This window comes from Monodelphis domestica, chromosome 2, assembly GCF_027887165.1.
Source record: "Monodelphis domestica isolate mMonDom1 chromosome 2, mMonDom1.pri, whole genome shotgun sequence".
Classification (NCBI taxonomy): domain Eukaryota; kingdom Metazoa; phylum Chordata; class Mammalia; order Didelphimorphia; family Didelphidae; genus Monodelphis; species Monodelphis domestica.
Window position 1 is genome coordinate 81,292,293 of NC_077228.1, and position 26,999 is coordinate 81,319,291.

Genomic DNA, 26,999 nt, shown 5'->3' on the forward strand with positions numbered 1-26,999 from the left:
GAATACTGGGTGGATATGGGTTATGGGGTAGGGGTGGTCGAGGCGCGGGAACATTCTCCACGCACTCTCGTAGCAGTGGCAGTAGAGCAACCAGGACCTAATCTGCCGGGGGAAGAGGAAGTGGCGGAACCTCGATGCACTTGGGTCTCGCTTCCCACCCGGAAAGCGATTGTGACGCACCGCTGGCGGAGCGAAGCTGCGGTGCACCACGCGGTGACCGGGCGCGTGGAGGCCATGGAGGGGAACTCGGTGGTGACCACTGAGGGTAGCGGCGGCGATGCCGGCGGCGTCCATCCTATTTTAGGGGCTTTCGAAAGACAGCACAACTGGATGACCAGCCACCCTCAGGTCAGCCTTCTCCCGAGTCACCGCGGCCCCTGGCAGGAAGGGACTAGGGTTAGGGTTAAGTAGAAGTGTGGGGATGGGAAGGAAGATCCGGGATCCCCACCTCCCACATGGTGCGGTGTCCAGATCCCTGTTCCAAAGACCTGCATTCGAATTCCCCCTGCTCCACTTTCTGGTGTGACTTTAGAAAAGTGACAACGATTTAGAACCTCAGTTTTCTACTCCGTAAAATGGGGGAACTCCAAGCTCTGAGAGGTCTATAGCCCCACTACCCTTAGTACCTTCGCTCTGTTGTTATGCCCACCTGCTCTTGGCTTTGGCTTGTTGAGGCCTAGTTGTTGGTATCTCCGAACTCCCTGAGGCCTGGGTTTGTTTTTACCTTTCTTTGTATTAGCTTAGCACAGTGCCTGACACGTAAAAGGAGCTTAATCAGTGCTTGTTGACTCGCCCTTTGCAACCCTGATTCTTAGGTCTCCCAGGAAATTCTCTTAAAATTCGGACTTGACCCTCTGCCCCCAGCTCTTGCCTCAGTTTCCCCGTCTAAGCTTCAGCCCTTTAGTTTTGACCCAAACCTGGGCTGGAGGAATAATGCTGGGCGTCTGGTTAGGGGCATCAAGTTGAAACAGAGTGACCAGGAGGAGTGAGCCAGAAAGAGTGGCATCTTTAAGTTAAAAAATAAGATAAAATACAGTTTTGGGGGTTGTGTGTGTATTTTAATTAAGACTAACTGTGGTTAAACGGACTCATTAAAGCAGCTAGGAAAATTTTAGTTCAGGTGTAGCTTCAAACACTTCCTAGCTTGTTGACCCTAAGCAAGTCATTTAAGCTCTACCTGAGTTTCATCAGTTGTAAAATGGAGATACTAATAGTACACTTACCTGGAAAGGTGTAGTAGAACTGGAAAACAAAAACAAAACCTTCTGTGCCTCTACTTACAGTTAGGTAGAAAACCAATTCTAAACAGGTTATAATCAAATGCTAGCACTGATAATAAAGGCTCTTTAGAAGTAGGACTGGTGTTGATGCTTGGCACTGAGTCCTGGTGGTTTATTTTACAATAATGCAGACTGTACTTCTTTACTTTTTTAATATCTTGGATGCCTTAGAAGTCAGGTGAAGCATATAGTCCCCTTTCTTACAATCATGTTTTCAAATAATTGAACAATACATTGAATTCCATTTGTATAGCAAACTATATCCATTATGTTAGGATGCTTAACAGTTATGGGAGATAGAATGGGATCAAATGATTTAGATACCTTAATGAGTTTGAAAAGTTTCCTGAATTTGACTACCCAAGGTGCAGAAATCATATTCTTTTTAAGAAGTCTGTTCTGTAAAGAGTTGAGTGGGGGAGGAGAAGCCAGTAGCCTGATATTTATTTGTCAGCCATCCAAGGACAGATATGTGTACTTTCTTGATGAGCATCCTGTAATATAAGTGCTCTATAGCCTGGAACAATGTAGATATACCATGAATCCTCTTTGTACATATGAATGTAGAGTAGAGTGTTATATCAGCAAAAATAGTCCGAGACTCTTCTGTTATATCATCTGAAAGTTCTTCAGGGTTATGATGTCTTATCAACTAGTGACTGGTGCTTATTTTAGATTTGCTAGTTCCCCATTTCCCCAACTTTAAAAAAAATCCAGATTTGGTGGTAAGACATTTTAAATCTTACAAATGCCTTCCCTTTGGCCAAATAAGTGATTTCAATGCTAATCAAATACATTTTGTGCTTAATAGAGAGCTAGCACAACAAAACCTTCCATTAAACTTAATTCTTTATATTCCAAAGATATGAAACAGGACTTGAGTAGACTTTCAACTGTCAGGAAACTGGAAGATGAGTAAGATAAAACCAGTCCCAAAGGAGTTTTACCATCTAGTAGAGAATACCCATCAGAAATGTGGCTATTTACTCCCTTGTATTATCATTCAAGGATCTGTTTATATATTGTCTTCTCAGAATCATGTTATCATAGATTTAGAGCTGACAAGAATCTTTGAGGTATCTAATAAGGAAACTGTTCAAGGTCATGTGGCTATGAAGTGGCAAAGTGATGGAACTCATCAAGGGCTAGAACCTAAGTCTCAAATTTTGCTGTGTGTTCATAATAGGAAGGCAATAAATATTTATTGAATGAATCTTCTTAAACTACTTTATATTTACTTTGTCTTTCAGTTTTTGGAGATGATGGAGTTAGATGTGACAGAGACTTCTCAAGTTTATACAGCATTCTTAGTTTACCTGGACCTCTTGGAAGGTAAGGTTTTTTGAGGATGAGATAAGGCGAGCAAGAAGATGTAGTGTTGGAATTTTGATAAGGATTCAGTCATTAATGTGACCTTTAGTTTCTTCACTAATTTAGTAGGGATAGTTGATCTAGTATTAGTAAAGATTACTGAGGTAAAAAGAAAGAAGTAGTAAATTATGTTGCCTGTATTTTTTAGATCCTTTTAGTTCAAAGAAGTTTTGTAGTTTTAAGTTTTTATTTGGAATAATGACATTTTTTAATGGTGTTCCTTCAGGTAGAAAATGGCATGAGGTAAAGAGTATAGGACTACCAGAACTTCAGCTCATCTGTCTCCATGGTCATGAGAAAGAAGGAGAAAGGTTACAGATTGTGGTGCCAACATCAGTTCATGCATCATTCAGTCATGAGAGGTAAGTTGGCCCAGTCAGTTCCCCAAATAAAATAAGGAAAGCTTTCAGCGAAAAATTAGTACTTTCTGTTTCAATAGGTTGGAAATTTATATTGTGAATTTTATGCATAAGGAACTTAAAATGTCTTCTATTATAACTTTTTATTTCTAATTATGATATATAACAGTTGCTCAGAAAAGTATATACTAATTAATATGTGATAATTGTATGTTACTTAAATATTTAATTGCTTTTGTGTCCCACACTGTACAATTGAGAGAAATAAAAAAAGTAAGACAAAATGCCTATATGAATGAGAGTATGAGCTTTCACTTTATTAAGGCAACAAACGCATAAAGGTATAGCCAATAATATTGTGAGACCAGATATTGGAATGAGTTATATAGGCAATAAAAGTTTTAGGATTTCAGAGAATAGAGCAGTAATTCCAGGTGGCCAAAGAATTGATGAATTAATTGGAAGAAACTTCAGACCTCATTTGTACTGAAACAAAAGTCCTCTTTATAGCACATGTAGCTATTGGCTTTTCAGTATCTACCTGGAGACTTCCAGTGAATGGGAACCTGCTACTATCTGAGAGAGCCTGTTCTGCTTTTGAATTCAAATCTACCTCCATGCCACTTTTACCTTTTGCTCATAGTTTTGCTGTCTGGGGCAAGAGATGAACAAAACGAATCCGTATTTTCCACATATTTTAACTATGTAAAGATATTCTGGCTTTCTCTTCTCCAGGCTAAAAATCTGATCCAGTTTGCTTTCCCTCCCCTGTATACATCTAGTTTGTTAGTGTTCTTCCTGAAATTCAGTGTCCAGACCTCAGTGCAGTACTCCAGATGGAGTCTACTACCCAGGACAGAATAGCTTTGGCACTCTCCCTTTCCTTGTTCTAGTTACCAGGCTTCTTTACTGCAGTCTCAGATTATAGCTGATATTTTGGCTGTCAGCACATGTTGGCTCCCATGGAGCCTATTGGCAAAAGTTTATTGTATCTTGGATACCAAAGCTCTTTTGTTCCATAATCTCATCATCTGCAAATTTCTTCTAGTTCTAAGATTTTTATTTATTTCTTTTGTATATGATATATAGGTACCCATTTGAAGGCATTTTTGTGCCAAATTATTTATTTTCTTATTCTCCTTGTGAAAGAGACTCCATAGTCTGGTTTTGCTGTTCATGTCTTTTAATTATCTTTAAATTTTAAATTTTGTTGTGTGCCTGAGGATCATGAATTTTGGACACGCATTATGATTTTATTGCTATGGGAATTCCTAGGGAGGAAATTCCCTGAGCACCTGCTCTGAAACTGAATCACAAAAAGTGTGCCTGAGCTCTGAGAGGTTGTTTCAGTGATGTCATCATGTGGCAGAGGCAGACACCGAATTGGGGGCTTTCAGATCTCAAGATAGGTCCTTCATCCCCTATGCTGTGCCTCATCACAAATTAGTTGACATTAAATGGAAACCAGCTGGCTATATTATGGACAATTGCCACTTAAGCTTTGATCCCTCTTGTTATAAGAGCAATATTCCAAAGCTTTTAGGCCACTGCTTTTCTTTTTTCTTTTATTTTCTTTTTAAATACTTACCTTATATCTTAGAATTGATAGTAAGTATTGATTCCAAGGCAGAAGAGTGGTAAGGGCTAGGCAGTTGGGGTTAAATGACTTGCCCAAGGACACACAGCTAGGAAGTCCACTGAGCCACTGCTATTCTAAAATAACCTCCTACCCACCTAAGAGTTCATATATTGGCAGTTAAAATTCCTCCTTCATAGCTCTCATTTCCTGTTTCAGCTACAACCCTGAACTAGCTTTTGTTTGTTTTTTTCCACAACAGGCCTATGTTTTTTAGCATTATTAAACTTAAGTTTGATTCTAAGGAATGAATAATTGATAATGTTAATAATAATAGACACATATTTCACTTTAAAGTTTACAAACTATCTATTTCAGTCTCAAAAGAACCAAGTGAGATAGGTACAACACAGCAAAGTGGTGATAATGAGTCTAATTTTTGTTAATTTTTATCACTTCTTCAGCCTGATTTCATGTCATAATTGGTGTCTAATAATGTCTTTCCATCACTCAGGTCCTATGTGTTTAGGATTTTGCCTTTGTTAGTTTTATTAGTTTAGGCTGATTTTTAATAAACTCTTAGAATGTGAACTTGGAAAGCAGTTCTTATGCTGTCACAACACATAATGCTCTGATCTCAGTAATCTTCACATTTTGTTTTCATGTAATATTCTTCATAATTTTATTAAAAGGAAGAACAATGTAGAAAATAACACAGCTGTAACTACAGTATGCCTGTTTTGCCATTAGGATTTGAAATTTATGTTCACCTGCATATATACTTTAAAAAATAGTTTGAGTCTGGGGTTCATTTCTTCTTAGCTTCACATGATAGTTTGGGCAAGATGACCTCTGGTCCCTTCCATCTTTAAAGGTCTATAATTCTCTGATTTTCTTCAAAAATTTTTCTCTCCTGCCTAGATCATTAATGGGGATGATTTTTTTTTTTTTTAACGTGCAAAACATACTTCAAACTTCTTTAGCATCATGATGTATCACATATCAATGGTGGAAAGAGACACTGCATTTTAGCATTTTTCAAAATAGATTTTGTGAATAACCTTGAATTTGGATGTGAAATTTCACACTATTATTATGAACGTAGCAGATGGTTACTAATTCCATTGTCAGTAAAGAAGGTAAGCATTGACACCTGTTCAAAAAGTTTTTGAGTTAAGTTTTGTGTAAACATTTGCTATGTTCATTTCTCTTATATTTTACATTTGTGGGAAGGAAATCACTTAAAAGACTGATATATATTAATTTAAGGTCGCCAAGGAATTCAGCTATGTAATTCCTTAATGAAAACTCAAGTTAGCAGTCAACCTTTTATGGAGTTTAATTACAAACAGGAGGAAGAAAGGTATGAGAGAGAGAGAGAGAGAGAGAGAGAGAGAGAGAGAGAGAGAGAGAGAGAGAGAAAGGGGAGAGAAGGGAATAGGGCTTAAATGCTTAAATACCCCCTCTGTTTAGGCTGGGCCAAAAGGCCCTAGCCCTTAGATAGCTGAGGCAAAGAAAAGAGATCAGTCCCTATCACTCACGTGACCAAAATGGAGAAACAGTCTCAGGGGCCTCCACCTCCAGCTTCCTTCAGAGCAAGCTTCTCAGAGCACAACCTCTCAGAGCAAAACCTCTCCAACCACCCTAGTCCTCAGACCCTGCTATCTTTAAGGAAACCATCCAAATTCCCTCCCCTCAGTTCTCACATCTACCAATCACTGTCCATGTCTTCCCTGTGCCAATGGTGGCTCAAGCTTAACCCCGGACCACCCAGAGGTCTGTGGCTTTGCACATGTATGTTGAAGGTCATATTCTCAAATAATTAAATCTTGATCTATGCTGCAACCCTTCCTAAATCCTGTTAGGACTGAGTAGGGTGGAAATTGTATTTTCCAAGACCTGGTTCTGTCATTCCAAGTATCTCTATTGTATCAATTCTAAAATCAATCATGACTCAAAGAACTTCCTGTTCTATGCTTAAGCATAGGTCAAAGCCCTTTCCATTGTTTAGCAAAAGGTTTCTGTCCTAAAGTAATCTTAAGAAGGGAGGAGGAGGAACCTCCCATGCCAATGAGGTTCACATTCCAATAGAGTTCCCACTATCAGTAGGAAATTTTTCAAGTATGAAATTTCCAACATTTATAAGTCTAAGAAATTTTAACGTTTACACATTGATCACAGTGGGTTAAATTTTGGATAATGTTACCTATGAAAAGATATATTCCCATGGTATTAATCTTATATTACTATCATTATATTGAAACCCCAGGCCTCTCTGATGCATTTGATACTGCTATCTGCTTTTTATTTTTGGCTGTTTGTTCTCTGAGTTTTTGTAACCCTGCTGTCTCTTGATTCTCTTTCTACCTCTCTGAGCATTCTTTTCTATCTCCTTTGTTGGCTTATCATCTATATCACAACTCTGCACTGTGGAAATCCCCAGGGTCTCTATTCTAGACTTCCTTTTCTCTACTAACACACTTTCTCAGTGATCTCATCAGCTCCCTTGGATTTGACTCTCATCTCTTCATAGCTAATTCCCAGGTCTCTAAATCCAGCCCCAACCTCATCCCTGAACATCAGTTTCCCATGTCACCAGTCATCTATTAGATTTTTCAAACTCACTGTCTCACCAGATATTTTACAATTAGTGTGTCAAACTGAACTCATTGTCTTTTCCCCACAAACTCTCTATTTTAATCAAAGGCACTAACATAAAGACTGGAATTTGTAAAGTTGGCATGATCTTTGGCTCCTCACTCTCATTCCACATGGCCACTCAGCATATTAGGATTTAGCCAAACTGGGCTTCTTTATATTCCTCACTCATGATACTCCAACCTCTGCCTAGACTATAACTTCCTCCACTCCCTCTTTATCTCCATCTCATAGAATCTCATTTTTCCCTCAAGATACTGCTCAATTACCTCCTCCATAAGGCCTTATACTGGTCTTCCCCTTCTCCCCAATCTAGTGTCCTCCCTTCCAAAATTCTTCATATTTATCTTTTGTGTTTATTCATTTTGTATTTATTTTTATTTGCTAATTTATATTTATTCTGCATATGGTTAGTTATATACTTGTCATCTCCCCATTCGAATGCATATTTCTTATGAATGGCAATTTTATTTAGCTTTTTGTGTACTCAATGTCTACTACAGTGCTTGGCACAAAATAGAGTGCTTAATAAATACTTTTTAATTGATAAGATTGATTGATGATAATGTTGTGAAGTAAATAGTAGGGCAGGTATTGACATTTCTGATATATATGTGTGTGTATATGGAAATTGAGGCTTGTGATGTTGTTTTTTTTTTGTCTGAGGTCACACACATAGCAAGATCTAACATAAAAATCAATGTTTTCTCTTTCCAGACCAGTATTCTTTCCTCTATAGTGTATGCCACTGTCCATTTACTCAAGTACAGTGTTTATTTGCTTTCTTAACATTAATTAACTGTTTCCACTATGAGTGTGTATCCTAATGTGTTGAAAACCAATGGCTCTAGCCAGCTTTATCTGTATACATAGCAACAATGTCCAACTAATCCCTACATTAATTTCTCCTTCTGTGTCTTAGGCACTGAAATTTTGTTAAAATCCAGTGAGTGCATGGTGACTTTGTTTACACAGTTTCTGCCAAGAATTGGATAGATTCTATTACAGAGGAATGTCTATTTAGGTGGGAGTAGACTAAATGAGTTACTTTGAGCAAGTATACACCTTGTAACTAGTGATTACTATTTTTAAAAAGCATATATAGTATGTTGTTACTATTAAAATTGGCATAAGATTTTACGAGGCTCAGAAGACTATATCCATACTCCTTGTATAGTTGCTTATTTGATGCTGGTTGTGGGAGTATGGGATTGGTCTAATGGCCATTTCTTACTATTTAATGGGAAAGTCATATTGATTGTGAATAAGGTACTTGATATTCAGATTGCCCTGAATATATTGGTTCCCTTTTTTTCCTACATTAGACATTATCATTTACTTTGAATATAAACAAAATTTGTCAAATGTTTAAGAGCATCATATAAAAATGTAAACAAACTATGGAGTTAAATTTTTACTCTTAAGTATTATTAAGAATTTTTTGCTATAGTCATTTTAGGGATCATGTGTAAAATGTAATTGTAGTGAATAACTGGAAATACACATTTAATTATTCCAGGTTCATCATAATTTAACACATGTACACTTCCAGACACAGACACATGCATGTGCTTAGAAAACTGTAGAACTAAAAAAGAATCTTAGAGATTATCTAGTCCACCCACTTATTTAATTTTTTTTAAGTGCTTCCAGAAAGGTGGAAAGCCCTCTTAAGCTTACCTAAGGAATCAGACTTTTAAAAAACTGTATATCTCAGGCTTATGGTTTTTGCTTTTGCTAAAAGAGTGTAACAAACACTTCCACATAGCCCAGCCAAAGGAATAGAGTTGGGAAAGCTCAGCAGTTCCTACTTTTGAGATTCTGGTTTCATGGCAGGAGCCTAACAGAGATTCTGCAACTAGTAGAGAAGTGGCCCTGTCCAGTGGAAGAGGAGAGAGTCCCAGAAGAGGCCCTTCAGTGAAGTTTTGTGCAGTGTTCCTGAAAGGAACAAAATAAATTAAGGCTCACAGTCCAGAATTGGGAGTTATTCCAGGCTTTTGTTCTCTCATGTGATTCCTTGTTATGGTCTATAAGTTTATGCCCATCTGTCTACCAACCAGTCCTCAAGGATCTGGCAGTCCTTACTTCAACTCTAAGCAAGAGCAACACCTCTAGTTTGAAGCATAGCTACCCCTTGTGGGAACCTCAAATCCATCAGTGGGAGCCATATCAGAGAGAGAAAGAGAGAATAGAGAAGCAGGGCTAGGTGTAGTTCCATGCTCTGTTAATTTATCCTCTTGAGCCACCTTCTCATTACTATTTATTGAGCCAAAAGTAGATAGTAATATTGACTTTTTTGGGCACACATATGCAAGGAAAAATTTTATGTGACTTGCCCAAGACATACAGCAAATATATAGACAAAAATAGTTCAGGTTTCCTGCCTGAACCTACCAGATCTACTGCTAATGTAGTATGTTTTAAAGTAGTTCCTATTTTCTTACATTTTAATTCCAGATTACTTCCTGACAAAAAAATGATATAGTGAGGGAGAAAATAATAGTAAGAAGAAAAAAGGTGCCATGTATTTTTGATCCATGATCAACTATTTACTTAGGTAAAAATTGAATATGATTTCTTTGATACGCTGTTATATGAATTTAATTTTATTCAGAGGAATTAAGTTCTGCATAGTTTAAGAAATGCATAGTTGATTATTTAAAAAAAGATAATGGAAAGATACTGTGAGAAACACTTTTTCTAATGTAGCCTCAATATTATTAAATGCCAATTTATTTATTAAATATCACTAAACATTTATTAAACATCTGCTTTGTGCCAGCCACTGTGCTGAGCCCTGCAGTTAAAAAAAAAATGACAGTCCTTTACTTCTAGATCACAGTTTAATGGGGGGCAGGGCAGAGAGCTGAAAGGGGGTGGGGAGAGTACTAGACTGGGGGGCATAAGAAAATCTGACAGCCCAGGTAGTAAGTTATCTGAGAAGGCATGAGTTAAAGAATTAAATTTGTGATGCAGGAAATCCAGATCATCAGCCAGGTGGGAAATGAGGATGAATGAATTTTTTGGTGACCTCCTTAATTGGTAGAAGCTCTAGGAAGAGCTTTTAGTGTCTCATCTCTACTCTCTCCAGTTAGAAGCAGGAGGTCTGGAAGAAGTGTGAGTTTCAGAGATATTTTCATCTTTCAGAATAATGACTTTTTAAAGATTATGAAATCCAGGTAACAAATCAAACCTTTCTTTTTTTTCCTCTCACCCTCCCTCCCTTCCTTCCTGACTTTCTTCCATATTCTGGCCCTATCATATGCTTTGAATCCTTTTTTACTGATGGAACTAAATCACAACCAAATTATTTTTGTTATTTTTGGTACTATTTTTGGTATATTCTAGGTACTGTGGGAACCCTGATTTCATTTGCTCTAGATAACAGTTCTTATTAGTTTCCTTGGCTGCCACTGCTGGATTCTAATTTGGATTAATTCTGAAGTCTACAATAATATTTGGTCTTTCTACTTGAACTGTTTTTTGTCCATATCTCTCCTGCCTCTCACTTTCCTATCATGTAGAATTGTATAGTTCATTTTTTTAAAAATACAAGTATATTTGCTTTTAGGGCAGCTAGGTGGTGTAATGGATAGAGTGCTGGACCTGAATTCAGGAAGATTTATCTTCCTGTGTTCAAATCTGGCCTCAGACACTTATTAGCTGTGGACCCTGGGCAAGTCACTTAACTCTGCCTCAGTTTTTTCATCTGCAAAGTGAACTGGAGAAGGAAATGACAAACCACTCCAGTATCTTTGCCAAGAAAATCCCAAATAGGCTCATGAAATATCAGAAATGACTAGAATGATTCAACAACTATGAATCAGAACTTATTGTGGTGATTTGTCAAATCTTTTTTTTTTACAAGATTATTTTACAAATAGGGAAATTGAGGCTTTTAGAGTTGAAAACATCCACATTCCTTGGGTTAAGTCAGAGGCAGAGCTGTGATTCCAGAAGGATATAAACTCCTTGAAGCCATAGAATATTTTTCTTCTTTTTCATCTTTTGTTTTCCCAGAGCCTAGCATGGTACCATGCACATATTAGGTGTTTAAGAAATGTTTGTTAAATTCAGTTGAGGAATAATATTTCCAGTCTTTGACTTCATGTTATGGATTCACTAATCCATATGACTATCCAGCTTCTCAATATTTTAATTTTGAAAAGATAGCCCATTGCCTTTTCCCTGCATTGTATAAAAATATTTTATTTCTCTGTCAGAGATAACTTTCCATAATATACAGCTTTTAGAAAATTCCATCATGAGCCTTCCTTCTTTTTAAGGATTTAATTGCTTTAAAAGGATTTACTATCCTTTCATGTTGCTATATACAACATTAGCCTGAAGAAGAAAGGCCAATTATCAACATTATTTTTCAGATACAGGCATGTCACTACATTCATGAGGAGAAGAAAAAAAAAAACCCTGCATCGATACACATTGAACTTTGGCAAATTAAAGTTTTTGCCACTGCTTTTATTAAAAAAAAAACAACCTAAAACAAACACATAATTTTCCCTTCAGTAAAAAGTTAGAAAATGCATATAATTATACATTCTTTTCTTTTTGAGCAATTTTCTTTGTAGAAGTCTCATGAATATAAATCCGTTTAAATGGGAGAGAGACTATCTAGAGATCAAAGATGATCTCCAGGAGGGTGCTAATAGAAATATCTCAGGATCTTGCAAAAGGGTAAGCTGTAGATTAATATAGCATTTTCCAATCATTTTACTTTTTGAGGTCTGCTTTTTTCCTCCCAGTGGGTAGTGGGGGAAGGTGGGAGGAAGGTTAGGGTGCTCCTCTACTCACTGATGAAATTTTAGTGTAATAATAAAGGCATTTTGCTTGTAGAGAAGACAAATTGGTAGGTCTTTGAGAAAAAATAAACAAGGCCAACATAATAAAGAAGGTAAAAATGCACAGAAGGTGGAAGGCAGCAATAGGGAAAGTTGTAGTATGATATTAGGATTCTGATTAAGAGCTATAGATTACTTATCCCTGAAGTGAACTTTTAGGTTGTGTTTAAGTACTTTTTTACTTAAGTACTTAAGTGTTTATATAATAATCAGAATTGATAGGAAATATGGGAGGTAGGGAGAGAGGGGGGGAGAAGTCAATCCATTTAGAAGGAGAGCTGGATCCAGATGTTTCTTTTTTTGACAAGTGTGTTTCAGAATACACTGCTGAGAAATCACTGACTTAATTATTAAAGTGGGTATATAAGATTTATCATGTTTCACTATGTCAGTGGGCTGAAATAAAAAAATAAACCTGTGAGATAAATGAAATAATTATCCATTAGCATATGAGTTACTTCATGATAATAAAGTATTTTAGAAGATACATTAACTCTTGAAGGCCACTAAAAATCTTGGAACAATAGTTCCTCACATCAACACATCTGTAATAATTGTGTTCTGTCCCAAGTTACCAGCATTAGGATTGCCATTGGCAAATTGGAGGTTTCCAAAGAAGGGCAGCAGTGATGGTGAGAGGGTCTCACAACTATGCTATATAAAGATCATCTTAAGGGACTGAACTGGGTATCTTTAGCCTGAAGGAGAGATGACTTAGTGTGTGTAATAGTAGCCTTCAATATTTGAAAGGCTGTCAATGTGGAAGAGGGATTGGACTTATCTATTTGCCCCTGGAGGACAGGAGAGGAGTAATGAGTAGAACTCATAATGGGTAGATCTTATCTTCATATGAGTAAAGATTTCTAAACAATTAAGAGCCATCTAAAAGCAGAAGAGTAGATCAGTCTTTTGAGTAGAGACTCAATGGCCACTGGTCATTAATGAAGAGGATTCCTTTCCAGCTGGCGTCTAAGAGGACTTTTCCACCTGAGATTCTGTAAGCTTTAGCTTCAAGTACTCCTGGAGAGAGATTTGCAAAACATAAACTGCTTTATTTTTTTGTTTGTTTTGTTTTGTTTTGTTTTTGGTCAGCCTAAAGAAATTTTTTTACCACCTTTTCACACATATAGTAAAGGTATTTAACTGAAGACAATCTGAGAAAGACACACTACTTGTGCTGTGATTTGGATCCTTAATTTCCACTAAAATTCTTCCTTACCCACATTCTCATTTTTCCCAGACCCAAGGCATGTGGTGCTTAAACTAAGGGTTCTTCTACAGATTATCCGAACCAGTGGAGCTTCTCAGAGAATTGAAATGAAAAGTAATGATTTCTTGTGAGATTTAATCATAAGATGTGTCATCACATTCAGCATTCTCATTTAATCCTCATTGTTTTGTTTTCCTGGCTAAGAGACACTGTCTTTCAGAAAGGCTGGGGAAGTGGAATAATTTCATCAAAAGGCTTTTCTTTCACTTGCTTTCCTGTGTATCTGGGTATTGTATCCTCAGAGCACCTCCATTAAAGACTGTATTCCATTGCTCATGAAACCCCCAACCTTTCCCAGCTTCTGCTTAAGTCAGTAAAGTTTCCTCCCTCTCCCTCCAAAAGGGGGGCAGGTTGAGGACTTCCCACCACGTATGCCCAACAGCAACACAAGCACTTGATTGTTTGGTAAGCTCCCTTGGGATGTGAGCTGCCTCTCATTTTTTACTAGGCAGTCATTGGCATGATTCCCAAAGAGGTGGCATGTGTAGGTTATCTGTGGTTTCTGTAACTTTCCTTCAGGGCTGAACCTCTCGAGGAACAAGGCTCCTCTGGAGCCTCAGGCACTGAGTTAGTAATGGATTGTGGCCACACTTTGGTCTGTGGTATCTTTTAGTATCATGAGGCTGATTACTGAGATGTCATGCTTTAGTTACAAAATTACTTACAAGGAGCATTGATTTATTCTAAAGTTGGGTAGAAATGATGATTGTTTTAAATGGACTGTCAACATTCCATGTTCTGATAGGATATAACTTCAAAATTTTGTTGAACTTTATCTAACATGAGCTAAAGTACTTAGTTTGCAAATGTCCAAAGGTCACAATGATTTTGGTGTATTCACAAAGGAATAAAAAGGTACTGTATTTACAGACCATATTAATATCTGGGAATCAGAATATTTTCACTATAATTTCAAGGGAGCCTGACAAATGTTTATTAATCATCTCCTATTAGTAGTAGGCTATACCAGGACCCTTCCTTTGAAGAGCTTAGTTTTGTAGAGGGTGATAAGATGTTCCTTGATAATAAATACAATACAAATTAGAATTCTCTTAAGTGCTTTTTAGAAGAGTTAGGGAAGAAGGAGAAACCTCAAGTTTCTCATAACTTAGTTTTTCCTTCTTTACGTTATCTTAGAGACATAAAGATTTTTTTTATTTTTAAAAAATAAAGTTTTTAGATCATAATGTTGTCTGATTTTTACTACCTTTGACAGAAATTCCTAAAGTTTATAATCCCTTGATCAAAGTCAACAACTTGTGAATAGCCTGGACATGTGTAGCTGAATTTTCTAGAGCAAGGCAAACTTCTCAAAATAGTCTCAATGATTTGGTCGTCTTCTCAATTCTCTTGCTTTCCTGTGACCTTTTTCAATAGTCTCTTTAGGAAGACAAGCAAGCCTTGTTGCATTGAATCCATAGCTTTTAGTCCTTTATTTTACTGATAAGTAGAGAGTTGAAGTGACTTGTCCTCCCCTTTTTTTGTTTGTTTGTTTGTTTTGCTTTTTTTTTTTTTTGACAAGTAGTAAGAAGCAAAGCCAGGATTTGAATCCATGGCCATCTGAACTCCAAATCCAATATCCTTTCCACTGTCCTACACTCTATCTCTATGGTATGTGAAGCATTTCCATAAATGCTTTTAGAAAATTGAGTTTTAAGTATATGCATGTGGGAAAATAATATTTGAAGGAGAAACTTTCTTTTGTAATCCTAGAATTGGGATTTGAAAATGATAGGTTCAAAAACTGGCAGAACTTTAAGAATCCTTACATTTTCCAGCTGTTTGAATCCTTCATGTTGTAGATGAAGAAACTGGGTGAAGTGATTTTCTCCAGCTCACAAAAGATTTTTAGAAGTTAAGTAGGAATAAAGAAGGGAATTGGAGAAGGGAGAGGATCACTATGTTGTTAAAGAAGGGAAGTTAGACTACATATAAAATATCACATAACATGAAGCAAACTGTAGTTCAAAGAAAAGGATTCTTTTTGGGATCCATATTCATGATTTTATTTGTGGGGTAGAGAGGGAACTAATAAGACTTTCCTATTTCCATATAGATTAGTAGCTGCTCAGCAGTTCTTAGTTATAGAGACAGATGCCTGGGCTACTGAGATTTTAAATGACTTACCTTGGGTCTCCTTGTTAATAATGTATCAGAGTTGGAAGTTGACTCAGCTTTAATTGACTCTCAGCTGTCTGTCCAGTACTCTATGTTACTTTTTCTGTTAATGTGTTATTATATTATAGGAATGGAGAGTGTTAACTGGATATTTTAATGGAACAAATAAATAAAGAAAAAAGGGAAAAGTAGAACTAAAACATCACTTTTCACTTTCTAGTGTTGCATGATAATTTCAAGTAGAAACATCACAGCACTTTTCATTCTTATTTGTGTTTGTTTTTCAGGTTTTTTGGTTGAAATGTATGGAACAAAATACATTTTCTAAAGTTATTCTTTGAAAGTATAACACTTTTAAAAATTAGATGAAAGATGTATGTAGGGGCTTTGTCTTAAGATTGTCTGTGACATTGTCAAAAAAGGGAAGTTTTGGTATTTTGATACTATTCTCCTGTAAGGTGGGAATCAACAAGCATTTATTAAGTACCTGCTATGTGTCAGGCACTGTGCTACTGGGATTAGGAATAAGGAAAGGGTTTTGGATCTTTCTCTTCCTCTCCTTCCTTTGTGAGAGAAGGCATCATTTGACAAAAAGATAAATGTATTTACAAAACTGTCTTTTTTTTTAGTTTTTAAACATTATTTTATTTGGTCATTTTCATACATTATTCATAGGAAACAGAGATAATTTCTTTTCCTCCCCTCCTCCCTCCTGCCACCCCTACCCTAGCTGACCCATGATTCCATTGGGTATCACATGTGTCCTCAATCCAAACTCATTTCCATGTTATTGGTATTTGCATTAGGGTGTTCATTTAGAGTCTCTCCTCAATCATATCCCCTCAACCCCTGTAGTCAAGCAGTTGTTTTTCCTTGGTGTTTCTACTCCCACAGTTTGTCCTCTGCTTGAGGATAGTGTTTTTTCTCCTAGATCCCTGCAGATTGTTCAGGAACATTGCATTGACACTAATGGAGAAGTCCATTACGTTCGATTGTACCACAGTGTGTCAGTCTCTGTGTATAATGTTCTCCTGGTTCTGCTCCTCTCGCTCTGCATCACTTCCTGGAGGTCGTTCCAGTTCCCATGGAATTTCTCCACTTCATTATTCCTTTTTGCACAGTAGTATTCCATCACCAACATATACCACAATTTGTTCAGCCATTCCCCAATTGATGGGTATCCCCTCGTTTTCCAATTTTTGGCCACCACAAAGAGCACAGCTATGAATATTCTTGTACAAGTCTTTTTCTCCATTATCTCTTTGGGGTACAGACCCAGCAGTGCTATGGCTGGATCAAAGGGTAGACATTCTTTTGTCGCCCTTTGGGCATAGTTCCAAATTGCCCTCCAGATCAGTTCACAACTCCACCAGCAATGAATTAATGTCCCTACTTTGCCACATCCCCTCCAGCATTCATTACTTTCCATAGCTGTCATGTTAGCCAATCTGCTAGGTGTGAGGTGATACCTCAGAGTTGTTTTGATTTGCATCTCTCTGATTATAAGAGATTTAGAACACTTCTTCATGTGCTTATTAATAGTTTTGATTTCTTTATCTGAAAACTGCCTATCCATGTCCCTTGCCCATTTATCAATTGGAGAATGGCTTGGTTTTTTGTACAATTGATTTAGCTCTTTATAAATTTGAGTAATTAAATCCACAATTCGATAAAAACTGCTGGGAAAATTGGAAGACAGTGTGGGAGAGATTAGGAATTGATCAACACCTCACACCCTACACCAAGATAAATTCAAAATGGGTGAATGACTTAAACATAAAGAAGGAAACCATAAGTAAATTGGGTTAACACAGAATAGTATACATGTCAGACCTTTGGGAGGGGAAAGACTTTAAAACCATGCAAGACATAGATTGGATTTCATCCCTGGCCTTTTGGTCATCCTTTTCCTTCTGGTCTGATTCTTCTTTGAAGGGCCTCTTTCATCCTCTTTACCTCGTCTTTCATCTCCTTTGCCTCATCTTTCATCTCCTTTGCCTCATTGTCCAGCTGGTTGATTTTGGCTTTCAAGACACTATTTTCTCATTTTAGTTCAAGTGCCTCTGTTTCCAGATGACTTATCTTAATTTTTGAGTTCTTTTCCCAATTGTCTTCAGCCTCTCTTAATTGTGTTTTGAGTTCTTCCACAGCCTGTATCCAATTCGCTGGGATTTCTGGTTTATCGTTTGCTGATCTCACCCCCTCTCTTCTGTTTGCTGAGTAGACGCTGTCTATTGTAGTTTCTTTCTTCTTTTTCTGTTGTTTGCTCAAATTCACCCCTTCTTTACTCCCCGTATTTGTCTGTGCTCTTGCTCCTCTCATTTTTTTTGGTTTTGGGGGATTTTGTCAGTCTCCCCTCTTGGAGCTTTAACTGGAGATCTCTAGGTGTAGTCTCTGGTGGAGGTTTGTTGGGGTTTGAGCTTCCCTGTCCTCTGGAGGCTTTTGATTGGATTAAAGTCCAGCAGTCAATGAGGATGGGTGTGGAGCCTGGGCTTCCCTGAGTTCTGGAGACTTTTGATGGGATTAAGTTCAGCTTAGTTGGGCTGGGTGTGCTCTGAGTCCAAAACTTCCTGGAAGGCTGGAGAAAATATGGAGGATCTCCACAGCTCTGGCCAGGCTGCCAGGTCTATGCTCCCTCTCTAGCTCCTTCCCTGCCGTCTGTGTTGACCAGCACCTTTGCCCGCCCAGAAGTTCCAGCTGCTGCTGGAGTCTCAGCACTCTGGGTGGGAGGGGGGATGGGACCTTGCTTCTGTCTTCCCCTTAAACCCGAGTGTTCTCATATTCCGACTTTTTGGGGGGCATACCTTTTGAATTAGGTCCAGCAGGAGGGTTCCTTGGCTCTATCTTGTTGTTAAGTTTGTTTATCAGTTCCCTAGGAGCATTCAGTTTGTGATCGGTTAGGAAGGGTATTCAGAGGTCTGAACTCTGAACAGAGGCTCCTTCTATGCCGCCATCTTGACTCCGCCTCCTACAAAACTATGTCTTACTTATTCCTTCTTATCAGTTCTATTTATAGAGGTGGATGTATACCAGTCATTCATTTAAAAAATTGGAGAAATATAATTTATGGGTGGGCACAGCCAATGTAATTTAAAATGACAGTCCTACCTAAATTAATCTACTTATTCAATGTTTCCTCAATTAAATTATGAAAAAAAAATCTTATTGAACTAGGAAAAATAATAAAATTCATTTGGAAAAACAAAAGATCAAGAACATCAAAGGAATTAATGACAAAAAATATAAAGGAAGAAGGTCTAGCAGTACCAGAATTTGAACTATATTATAAAGCAGTAATTATCAAAACTATCTGGTACTAGTTAAGAAATAGAAAAGCAGATTTGTGGAACAGAACAGACTAGGATAGACACCTGTAAAGGATTATAGTAATCTTGTGTTTGACAAAAGTAAAGATCCACGTTTTTGAAGTCCTTTTAAAATTATATACAGGGGGCAGCTGGGTAGCTCAGTGGATTGAGAGCCAGGCCTAGAGATGGGAGGTCCTAGGTTCAAATCTGGTCTCAGACACTTCCCAGCTGTGTGACCCTGGGCAAGTCACTTAACTCCCATTGCCTAGCCCTTACCACTCTTTTCCCTTGGAGCCAATACACAGTATTGACTCTAAGACAGAAGATAAGGGTTTTTATTTAAAAAAAAATTATATGCAAATTCTATTTCTTAATTGATATAAGAATTAAAATAAAGTAGAAGTGAATTTTTAAAAATCTAACAAACAACTCCAGAAAAGGTAAATGAGATGTTTGATTGGCTTCTCCCTTACCCTTACTATATTTAGAGATCTCATTCATAACTGGGAATCAAAATCTTTTTACTGTTTCACATAGAACTTTAAAAATTGTCCTTTGTGAGTGATGTGGCACTTTACATAAATTAAATGTTTCGATAAAGCTTGTTAATTAACTGAATCAAAATGAATTATTATATTTTTCCCTGTTATTCTTACTCCCACCATAGTGATTCATTTGAATGTAATCCCATTAGAGAAACAAAAATATTGTCAGAAAAATGTTAAATTCAGGCAAGAGATATTGGGATAATGTCTTCTTGAAATAAGCAATCAGTAACAGTTTCGGGATTAAGTTAAAAGATGGAATCTTAATTGTACTATCTTTTCTTAGAAGCTTTGAAGGAATAAAGACAGAGAGACCTTTAAAGGCTCCTTCAAATAAAAATGTTCTATAAATCTGGGAGAAGAGAGAAGGGTCAAAGTAATATTGAAAGTTTACTAGAGATTCCCCTTTGGCTATGATTATCCTAACTCCAGAGATATTGAGATGCTCCACTGCCTTCTTCCAGAGGAATTTAATTTGTTAGTATGTAAGAAAATAACTTTATTTAGTCTTTTCAAATTGAAGTACCTACTGTGAATACATTAGTATATGCTGTGGGATATGGCCTAGAAAAATATAAAGAGATGTAGTCTGCACCAGATATCATTGGAAATTTGGACTTGGAAATAAATGGAAGGAAGCATGGAACAAAAAGCAAGGACTAGGAGTGGGGTAATATGAATTGTCAAATAAAGAGTTCTTGTTATATTTTTGGTTCCAATGAGGTAGCACAACTTGGATAGGTTACTTTTGTGCAAATGACCCTTAAATACCTTTTTGCTTTTCAGAGGCACTAACTCTTAGAAGAGCCTTTTGGGCTTGACTAGCTAAGCATGATTAGGGAGATTTTTTTTCTTTTCAGCCCAAACACTAGTGTTTCAGTGTTCCTAAATCCGGAGTTTTGGGAAATAATGAAAAGATATTTACTCCTACAAATATTGTGCATAAGTTTCTATTAAGGCACTTCCAGTACAAGGAAGCATGTCTAGCTAATATGAACACACATGTTTCTGAGATCCTCCTCCCAGTGTGGGTGACTGTGTGTGTGTTCAGCCAAGAAAAGAATGAAGAGTGTGTTTTGTGTTTGGCAGCTTTAGTGTGCTTGACCCAAAGCACAGCATGCTATTCTCAGGAGGGTTAGGGTTTGGTTGAACATAGGATAGGCTTTTTTAAATAGTACACATTGGGAAGCTAACTGCACAGCAGACATAGAGCTCATTTATTTGTTTATTCATTCGTCTTAGCCTATTTGGATAGAAACAACTATCTGAAGAAATGGTATCATATGCTGATATAACTAAATAGCCTGAACTTAGAAATCTGAATATGGCACTTAGCAAAATGGAGATAATGCTAGATCACATGGCCCACTATTACTTGTAGAATTGAAAATACACCAGTTTATTTGACTTTAAAGCTCCTTTCAACCTGACTCCATTCTAGTCTCTTAGTCCTTTCCTCTCCATGTACTCTGCAGTCCAATCCTACTGGCCTCATACAAGATTTCATCTCTGGTTTCTCTGCATCAGCATGAATGCTCCCCCAATCTTGGAATGTTCTCCCTCCCAACCTTTACATCTTGGAATCCCTGGCTTCATTTAAGACTCAACTCAAACATTATCTCCTACAGGAGGACTTTCCCATTCCCTTCAGATGCTAGTGCTTGACTTAGGTATTTGTTGTCTCATCAATGATAATGTAAATTCCTTGAGGGAAGAATTGTTTTTGGCTTTTTAAAAAAATATTTCCAGAATTTAGCACAATTACTGGCACACAATAATTGGTTAGTGAATGCTTGTGCATTGGTTGATCATAATAGATAAGGAACTTTTGACTTGATTTCTACTCTCAGGATTGCATTTTGGACTTAACCATCACTGGAAAGAACCCATTTATCAAAATGTGATTTATCTCTACTTAGTTATTACATGTCCAACTGTCCAAATTATTCACTTAGATTCTCAGAGATAATAATATTTTATATTCTTTTCTAGATCTCTGATTACCTTAAAATAGGAACAAGCAACTTTTGGAATTGTGTGGGATGTAGGAGTTGGTTCCTAAGGCAAAATAAAGAGAAATATGTTGTTTGAAATGTCTGTGGTACAGTTTAAGATGAGGCACCAAGTTATTTTTATTGAGTTTGTAGAATTTACTTTTTATTGTAAGGAATCTCTGTAGAATCCTTCAGAGCCTTCAGGGGTGTTTCAGCATGTGCTTATGATAAGAAAAGCATCTATCCAGATTATCAGGGGAAATGGTTGGTAAAAAAAAAAAGAAATTGAAATTCTAGGAACGGTTCTTTACATCTTTCATGCTGTTTACTCTTTTGGCAATCTGGTGAAGTCTGTGAACCCCTTTTTAGGATACTGTTTTTAAATACGTAAAATAAAATACAAAGGATTTCAAAGGAAAGTCAACTATTGAAGTACGCTAAGATGTTATTTTTAAAAGTTATGGACTCCTGCTTAAGAGCTCCTTTGTCATAGGCCTTATAGGGATTGCTGAACAGACATCTCAAATGTCTTCTCCTCACATGAGTGACTTAGCTTCAAGTCAGTAAATAGCTTCCATTTCACCAGGGAGTGGCATCTGTGCCTGAACTGTGTTAGCTGGATGATATACTTGCTTCAATCATAGCATTCCTGCCAGAAGATTGAGTTAGAGATTGAAGAAACTTGGCATAGAAAACATCAACACATGCAAGCTGAAGTGTGTCATCCTGGATTACCATAAGGCTCCAAAAATTAATGGAAAGTGAAAGAGAAGCCATGTATCAAGTGAGATGATGCAAGGGAAAGAGGTCTGCATGTGTGAAGTTATGTGATGAGAGGAAGAATTAGTGCAAAGTCTGTGCTGACACCATTTGATCTTTCAGAATAATAATACCCCCAGATGAAGTGAGAAAGGCATAGGCAGGTATGTTTATTTTTAAATTCACCTTTCCTTCTAGCAGCTTTAAGTAGAGAGTTATTGCTGCTATGATCCTGGCAGGGCAAATTAGGGTTTAAGGTTTAGGGGGAAAAGAGATATGTCTGTTCTGAGAAAAGTAAACCTCTGTGTCTAAGATCAGAAAGATAAAATGTAAACTTAGAAAAAATTAATTTTCTAAGCTGTTTTCAAAAGGAAGTAAACAATTTCTTTTTTATGCGAGATGGTACTTGTGGCAGGGCAGGGAGAATATGTCCAAAAGGAGTCCTAGGTGATGGGTAAGCTGGGAGTCAGGTTTGAGTGGAAGGACTAATACCACCCCTACTTCTTGGCCTTAGTTTCCTCCACAGAAAACTGAAAGAATTCAGCTAGATGGTACCTGAAGGTCTTCTAACTTTACTTTGAAGATTTTTAGGGGGAAGGAATAGGGTTAGCATTAAACTCTCCTTTAGTCCCAACCCCCAAAGCACCTATCAGTTTGCTCTAAAGGTCACATATCTTCCCTTAACACTCAGTAATCAGGTTTTTTGAATGCTATTGTGGGCCAGAATGCTAGTAGTAGCATGGTAGTCCTTTGAAGGCTTGAGTTAACCCTGCCATTCTTATACTGACCTGGTATGTTGTGATTGGGGAAAGTGCAGTATAAACCTGTGACAGTTTGGGTTAATTTTGTCCCCTGGACAATTGACCCTGGGCTGAGCTGTGGCCCTTTGGGCAAGAAGAACATAAATATTTTTATGAGTTTGCTTTTAACCTCCTTGCCAGTGCCTGGGCAGTGACATTTGTCTAGTAGATAGCAGCAAAACAATGGGGAAAGCAGGAGTACCCAGGCCTTCTGTGTAATAGCTTGAGTAGCAATTGAGTAGCCCTTGGCAGCAGCAGAATTATAGAAAATTAGGGATTCCCTTGGCAGTAATCATACCAGAATTCTGCGCCTTGGAAATGACACTTTACCTGCAGCTTTCTAGCACCTAGGACCTGGCAGCCTAGTTTGTAAGTCTTGGGCCCTGGGGTGGGGAGGGGGACTGTAATATGAAACTCACAAAGAAATTTCTTTAATTTGTGTATTCATATTACAGATATCATTTGGTGAGACTATAAAACTGACTAACCAAGTAAAAGAAGTCAGCAGCATTTATTAAATGCCTACTAAGTGTCAGTCATGGGAAACTTCTTGCTAGATATCACAAATTTGACAGAGGCAAAATTTATATTTTCAGAGGATTTGAAATACACAGCTATAATAATAGTTTTTAGAATAATTTTAAGCCATAGTAACATTAGAACTATAAATGCTACAAACTTACAAAAACACTTGAAAGTCCAATTATTTAAAGTATTTGTATGTTTCTTACTCTGAAACTCAACATTATCAGCATCAAAACACCAAGGGCAGAAGAAGATTCATTCCATTAAAATCTAAAAATAGATTGTGGATTACAATTCAATCTTCCCAATAAAGGAAGAGCTAAGTACCTTCATTGTTACAATGAGGAGATAGCTAAATCCAATCTTCACAATCATTTTTAGTGTTCTATGAATGGCAAATATCTCCTTTTATACTTTAGACACTTTGATAAATGTTTGTGAGTATTCCTTTCTAACAGCAGAATCCACCTTCTCAGGATCCTGTGCCTATTTCATGAATTGGTGTAGCCAAAGGAAATTATCTGGTAATGAGCTTTTCTGCAGTGAGCTGTCCTAATCCTTGGAAAAGAGTTACAGAGACTTAAATTAGCCCCTTACTTAACAGTCATTCCAGTTTGATAATGTTCCTCTAAGCAAGTGTTCTGATGACTGAGTCTTCAAGAATTGGTGATCTTTTCTATTCTAGGAAGTGAAGTAGGGCTGTAGAGGAGGTCTCATTTGCATATACATATTCCCTTCTCTCTTCCCAAATTACTATTTTTATTAGTTTTTGATTTGGCCTAGCCAAATCAAGAGTGGTGGAGAGATTGGTGACAGAATGTCCACGGAGGCCAAAATAATTAGCAGGAAGAGGTATGAGGCACTAGATTGGTAGCTATTTTCTATCTATATGAATTCTGTTGGGAAGAAAATGACTTTAAGGGTCACAAAAGTTGATTTTTTTTAAATCTTGTCAATTATTTACCTTCCAGTTTATTTAGTAACAACTTGTTCTTCCCAGGCTTTGCAGTACTAAATCTTAGTGCTATTTGAGTGACTTTGAGCCAAACCTTGAATCTTAATGTTTATACATTTTTTTTCTTTTTCGCAGACTAAGAGAGGTCATGACACATGCTTGCAAATTACAATCTGAACCCAATTCCCCGATGTCAGTGACCCTGGCCATAGTGGAGTCAGATTCGACAATCGTCTATTATAAACTGACTGATGGATTTGTAGTACCAGATCCTCCTGAAGCAGCTGAAGAGTCTGATAGTAAACAGTGGAGAAAGAAAAAGAGACTCAAGAGATGACTTGAGGTGTGAACTGAAGAACTGGACTGAAGGCAGTTCATGGGATCACTAATGGCAACCCAGTGAGGATGAACAAGAATACAGTAGTTGAATTTACATCCTGAAGAAAACAAGCTTAACAAGCAATGGAATGACTGTGCAGACACCTTCTGATCCAACTTTGCTTCTGCTAGGCCTAGAACCCAAAGAGAGAGAACCAAGAGGAAAAGAGTCCATATGCATTTATGGCAGCTGTTTTTTTAATAGCTTTCAAATGGAAATTAAGGGATTACCCACCGATTGCAATGATTAAATAAATTGTGGTATATGAAGCTAACTTATTGTGCCATAAGAAATGATGAAATAGACAGTTTCAAAATAAATTGGGAGATCACTTTGATCTGATTCTGAGCAAAGGAAGAACACAGGTATGGCAGACTTAGGGATGCTGTGCCTTGCAGTTTGGAACTCTTGCTTAGCTAGGCTTTTGCTCCAGATCTGTGGTCCAGCCTTTGGAGAAGCTTTTGCTTCTTCTGGAGACGATCACCATCTGACCTGTGGTATGGGTACTTGGTACAAAGCCTGGACCTGAGTAGCTTCCCTGAACAGCTATTCTGTCATGTTCCAGGTACCCTCTCCAGTACCTACAAATCTATAACAGTTGCCTTGCCTGCCTCTTCTGGGAAACAAGGGACCTTCCTAGCTTCCCTGAGCAGCAATTTTCAGGCTCACTTTCTGGCCTCTTACAACTCCATGGCAGTTGCCTTGACTTTTCTGTTTTCCCCTTCACAATTTTTCCCTGCCCCTCAACCCTGTACCACATGCCATGTAGCACTGATGCTCTGAGAAAGCTCCATGTGAAGACTGATTCTCTGAGGACAATGATAAACCTACCTGAATTCATTCCTTGGTGATGACCATATTTCTACCCTGTCATTCTCCCCATCTCAGTGATTCTGAATCCCTAGTTGCCATTGTTCAAACTCCCATTCTGTGCCCCACACTGACCACTTCCTTATTCCTGTCCTCTTCAATCCAGCCTCTCCCAATGTCCCACTCTAAAGCCACCCATTTCTTCCACTCTGATCTCTGGACTTCCTGCTTCATGGGTAAAAAACTAATTTTTCTCTTGAATTTGTCTCTCACTCTTCCATCATCTTGTAATCATTGAAACCTGGCTCCTTCCTGATGATGCTACATCCCTGGCTATCCTTTCCAGCACTGATTGAACTTTTATTCATTCCTTACCCCGTCTCTCTACCCCCAAGCCACTGGCCTTGGTATGGGAGTCAGAATACTACTTGCTCTCCATTATCTCTTCCAGGCTTTTACTTTACCACCATCACTCACCCCTTTTGAAGTTCATTCAATCCATATTAATTACTAGATCATGATTCTGCTGGCTATTATCTACCTTCAGGACCCTCTTTTCTCAAAGAGCTTAGTGGTTGGCTCACTGTCTTTCTCTTCCCTCCACCTCTTGCTCATGCTAAGATGCTTAATCATACATGTTCCTACTCCTCCAAACACCTTAACCCTATTTCCAATGGCCTGCTTTTCCATCCCATCTTAACTACACCCAGAGATGGTTTTGATTTCTCCATCATCTGCAACTGGACCACTTCCATGTTTGTTAACACTGATCTGTTGTCATTCTTTTTCTCCTTCTGCTTTGCAACCCCTGACCCTATTCTTCATTTTTTCTGGCTGGAGTTTCCTCCCCTCATCTTGATTCCTTGGCTTGCCTGGCTTCATTCCCCCTTCTACAAGAAGTCTTTTCCAGGTGTTAGTAATCCTAGGGCCTTCCCTCTGAGAGTGACTCAATTTATTCCACCTATGTCTTGTTTGTGCCAGGCAATTTGCATGTGAGCTCCTTCTAGCTAGTGTCTGTCTTTTGCCTTTTCTTTGTACCCTTAGCACTTAATGAAGTGCTTGGCACTTAACAAATGCATGTTGATTTGGAGTGAGTGGAACTAGGAGAACAATTTATCCAATGACAATATTACAGAGAAAAAAAGAAAAGACTTCATATCTCTGAGGATCACTATAAGGATAAACCTTGAGTCCAGAAGACTGAGGATGAATCCTACCACTCACTTTTTGGACATGGCTAATGTGGATATGGGGGGAGGGGGAACTTGGATTTTTTTGGTGTTTATTAGAAGGATTTTGTTTTTTATTTTTGATTAATTGTCCAATAGAGAGGGTACACAATTTGAGGGCGAGGTAATAAATATTTGTAAACGTGTGTGTCTTTTGAAAAATAGTTCTATTTATTTTTTAAATGGATTCCATCACCCTCCGGA

At 37.7% G+C, this 26,999-nt stretch overlaps 1 protein-coding gene across 1 annotated transcript; it reads left to right on the forward strand.

Moving 5' to 3' along the window:
* Window positions 1-26,941, forward strand: TSEN15 (tRNA splicing endonuclease subunit 15). The gene is made up of 4 exons (XM_001375561.4): window positions 1-348; window positions 2,531-2,612; window positions 2,878-3,013; window positions 24,513-26,941. Exons 1-4 carry the CDS (start codon window positions 16-18, stop codon window positions 24,712-24,714), a joined length of 753 nt encoding a protein of 250 aa, XP_001375598.2. The 5' UTR covers window positions 1-15; the 3' UTR covers window positions 24,715-26,941.
* The last annotated feature ends 58 nt before the right edge of the window (window positions 26,942-26,999 follow it).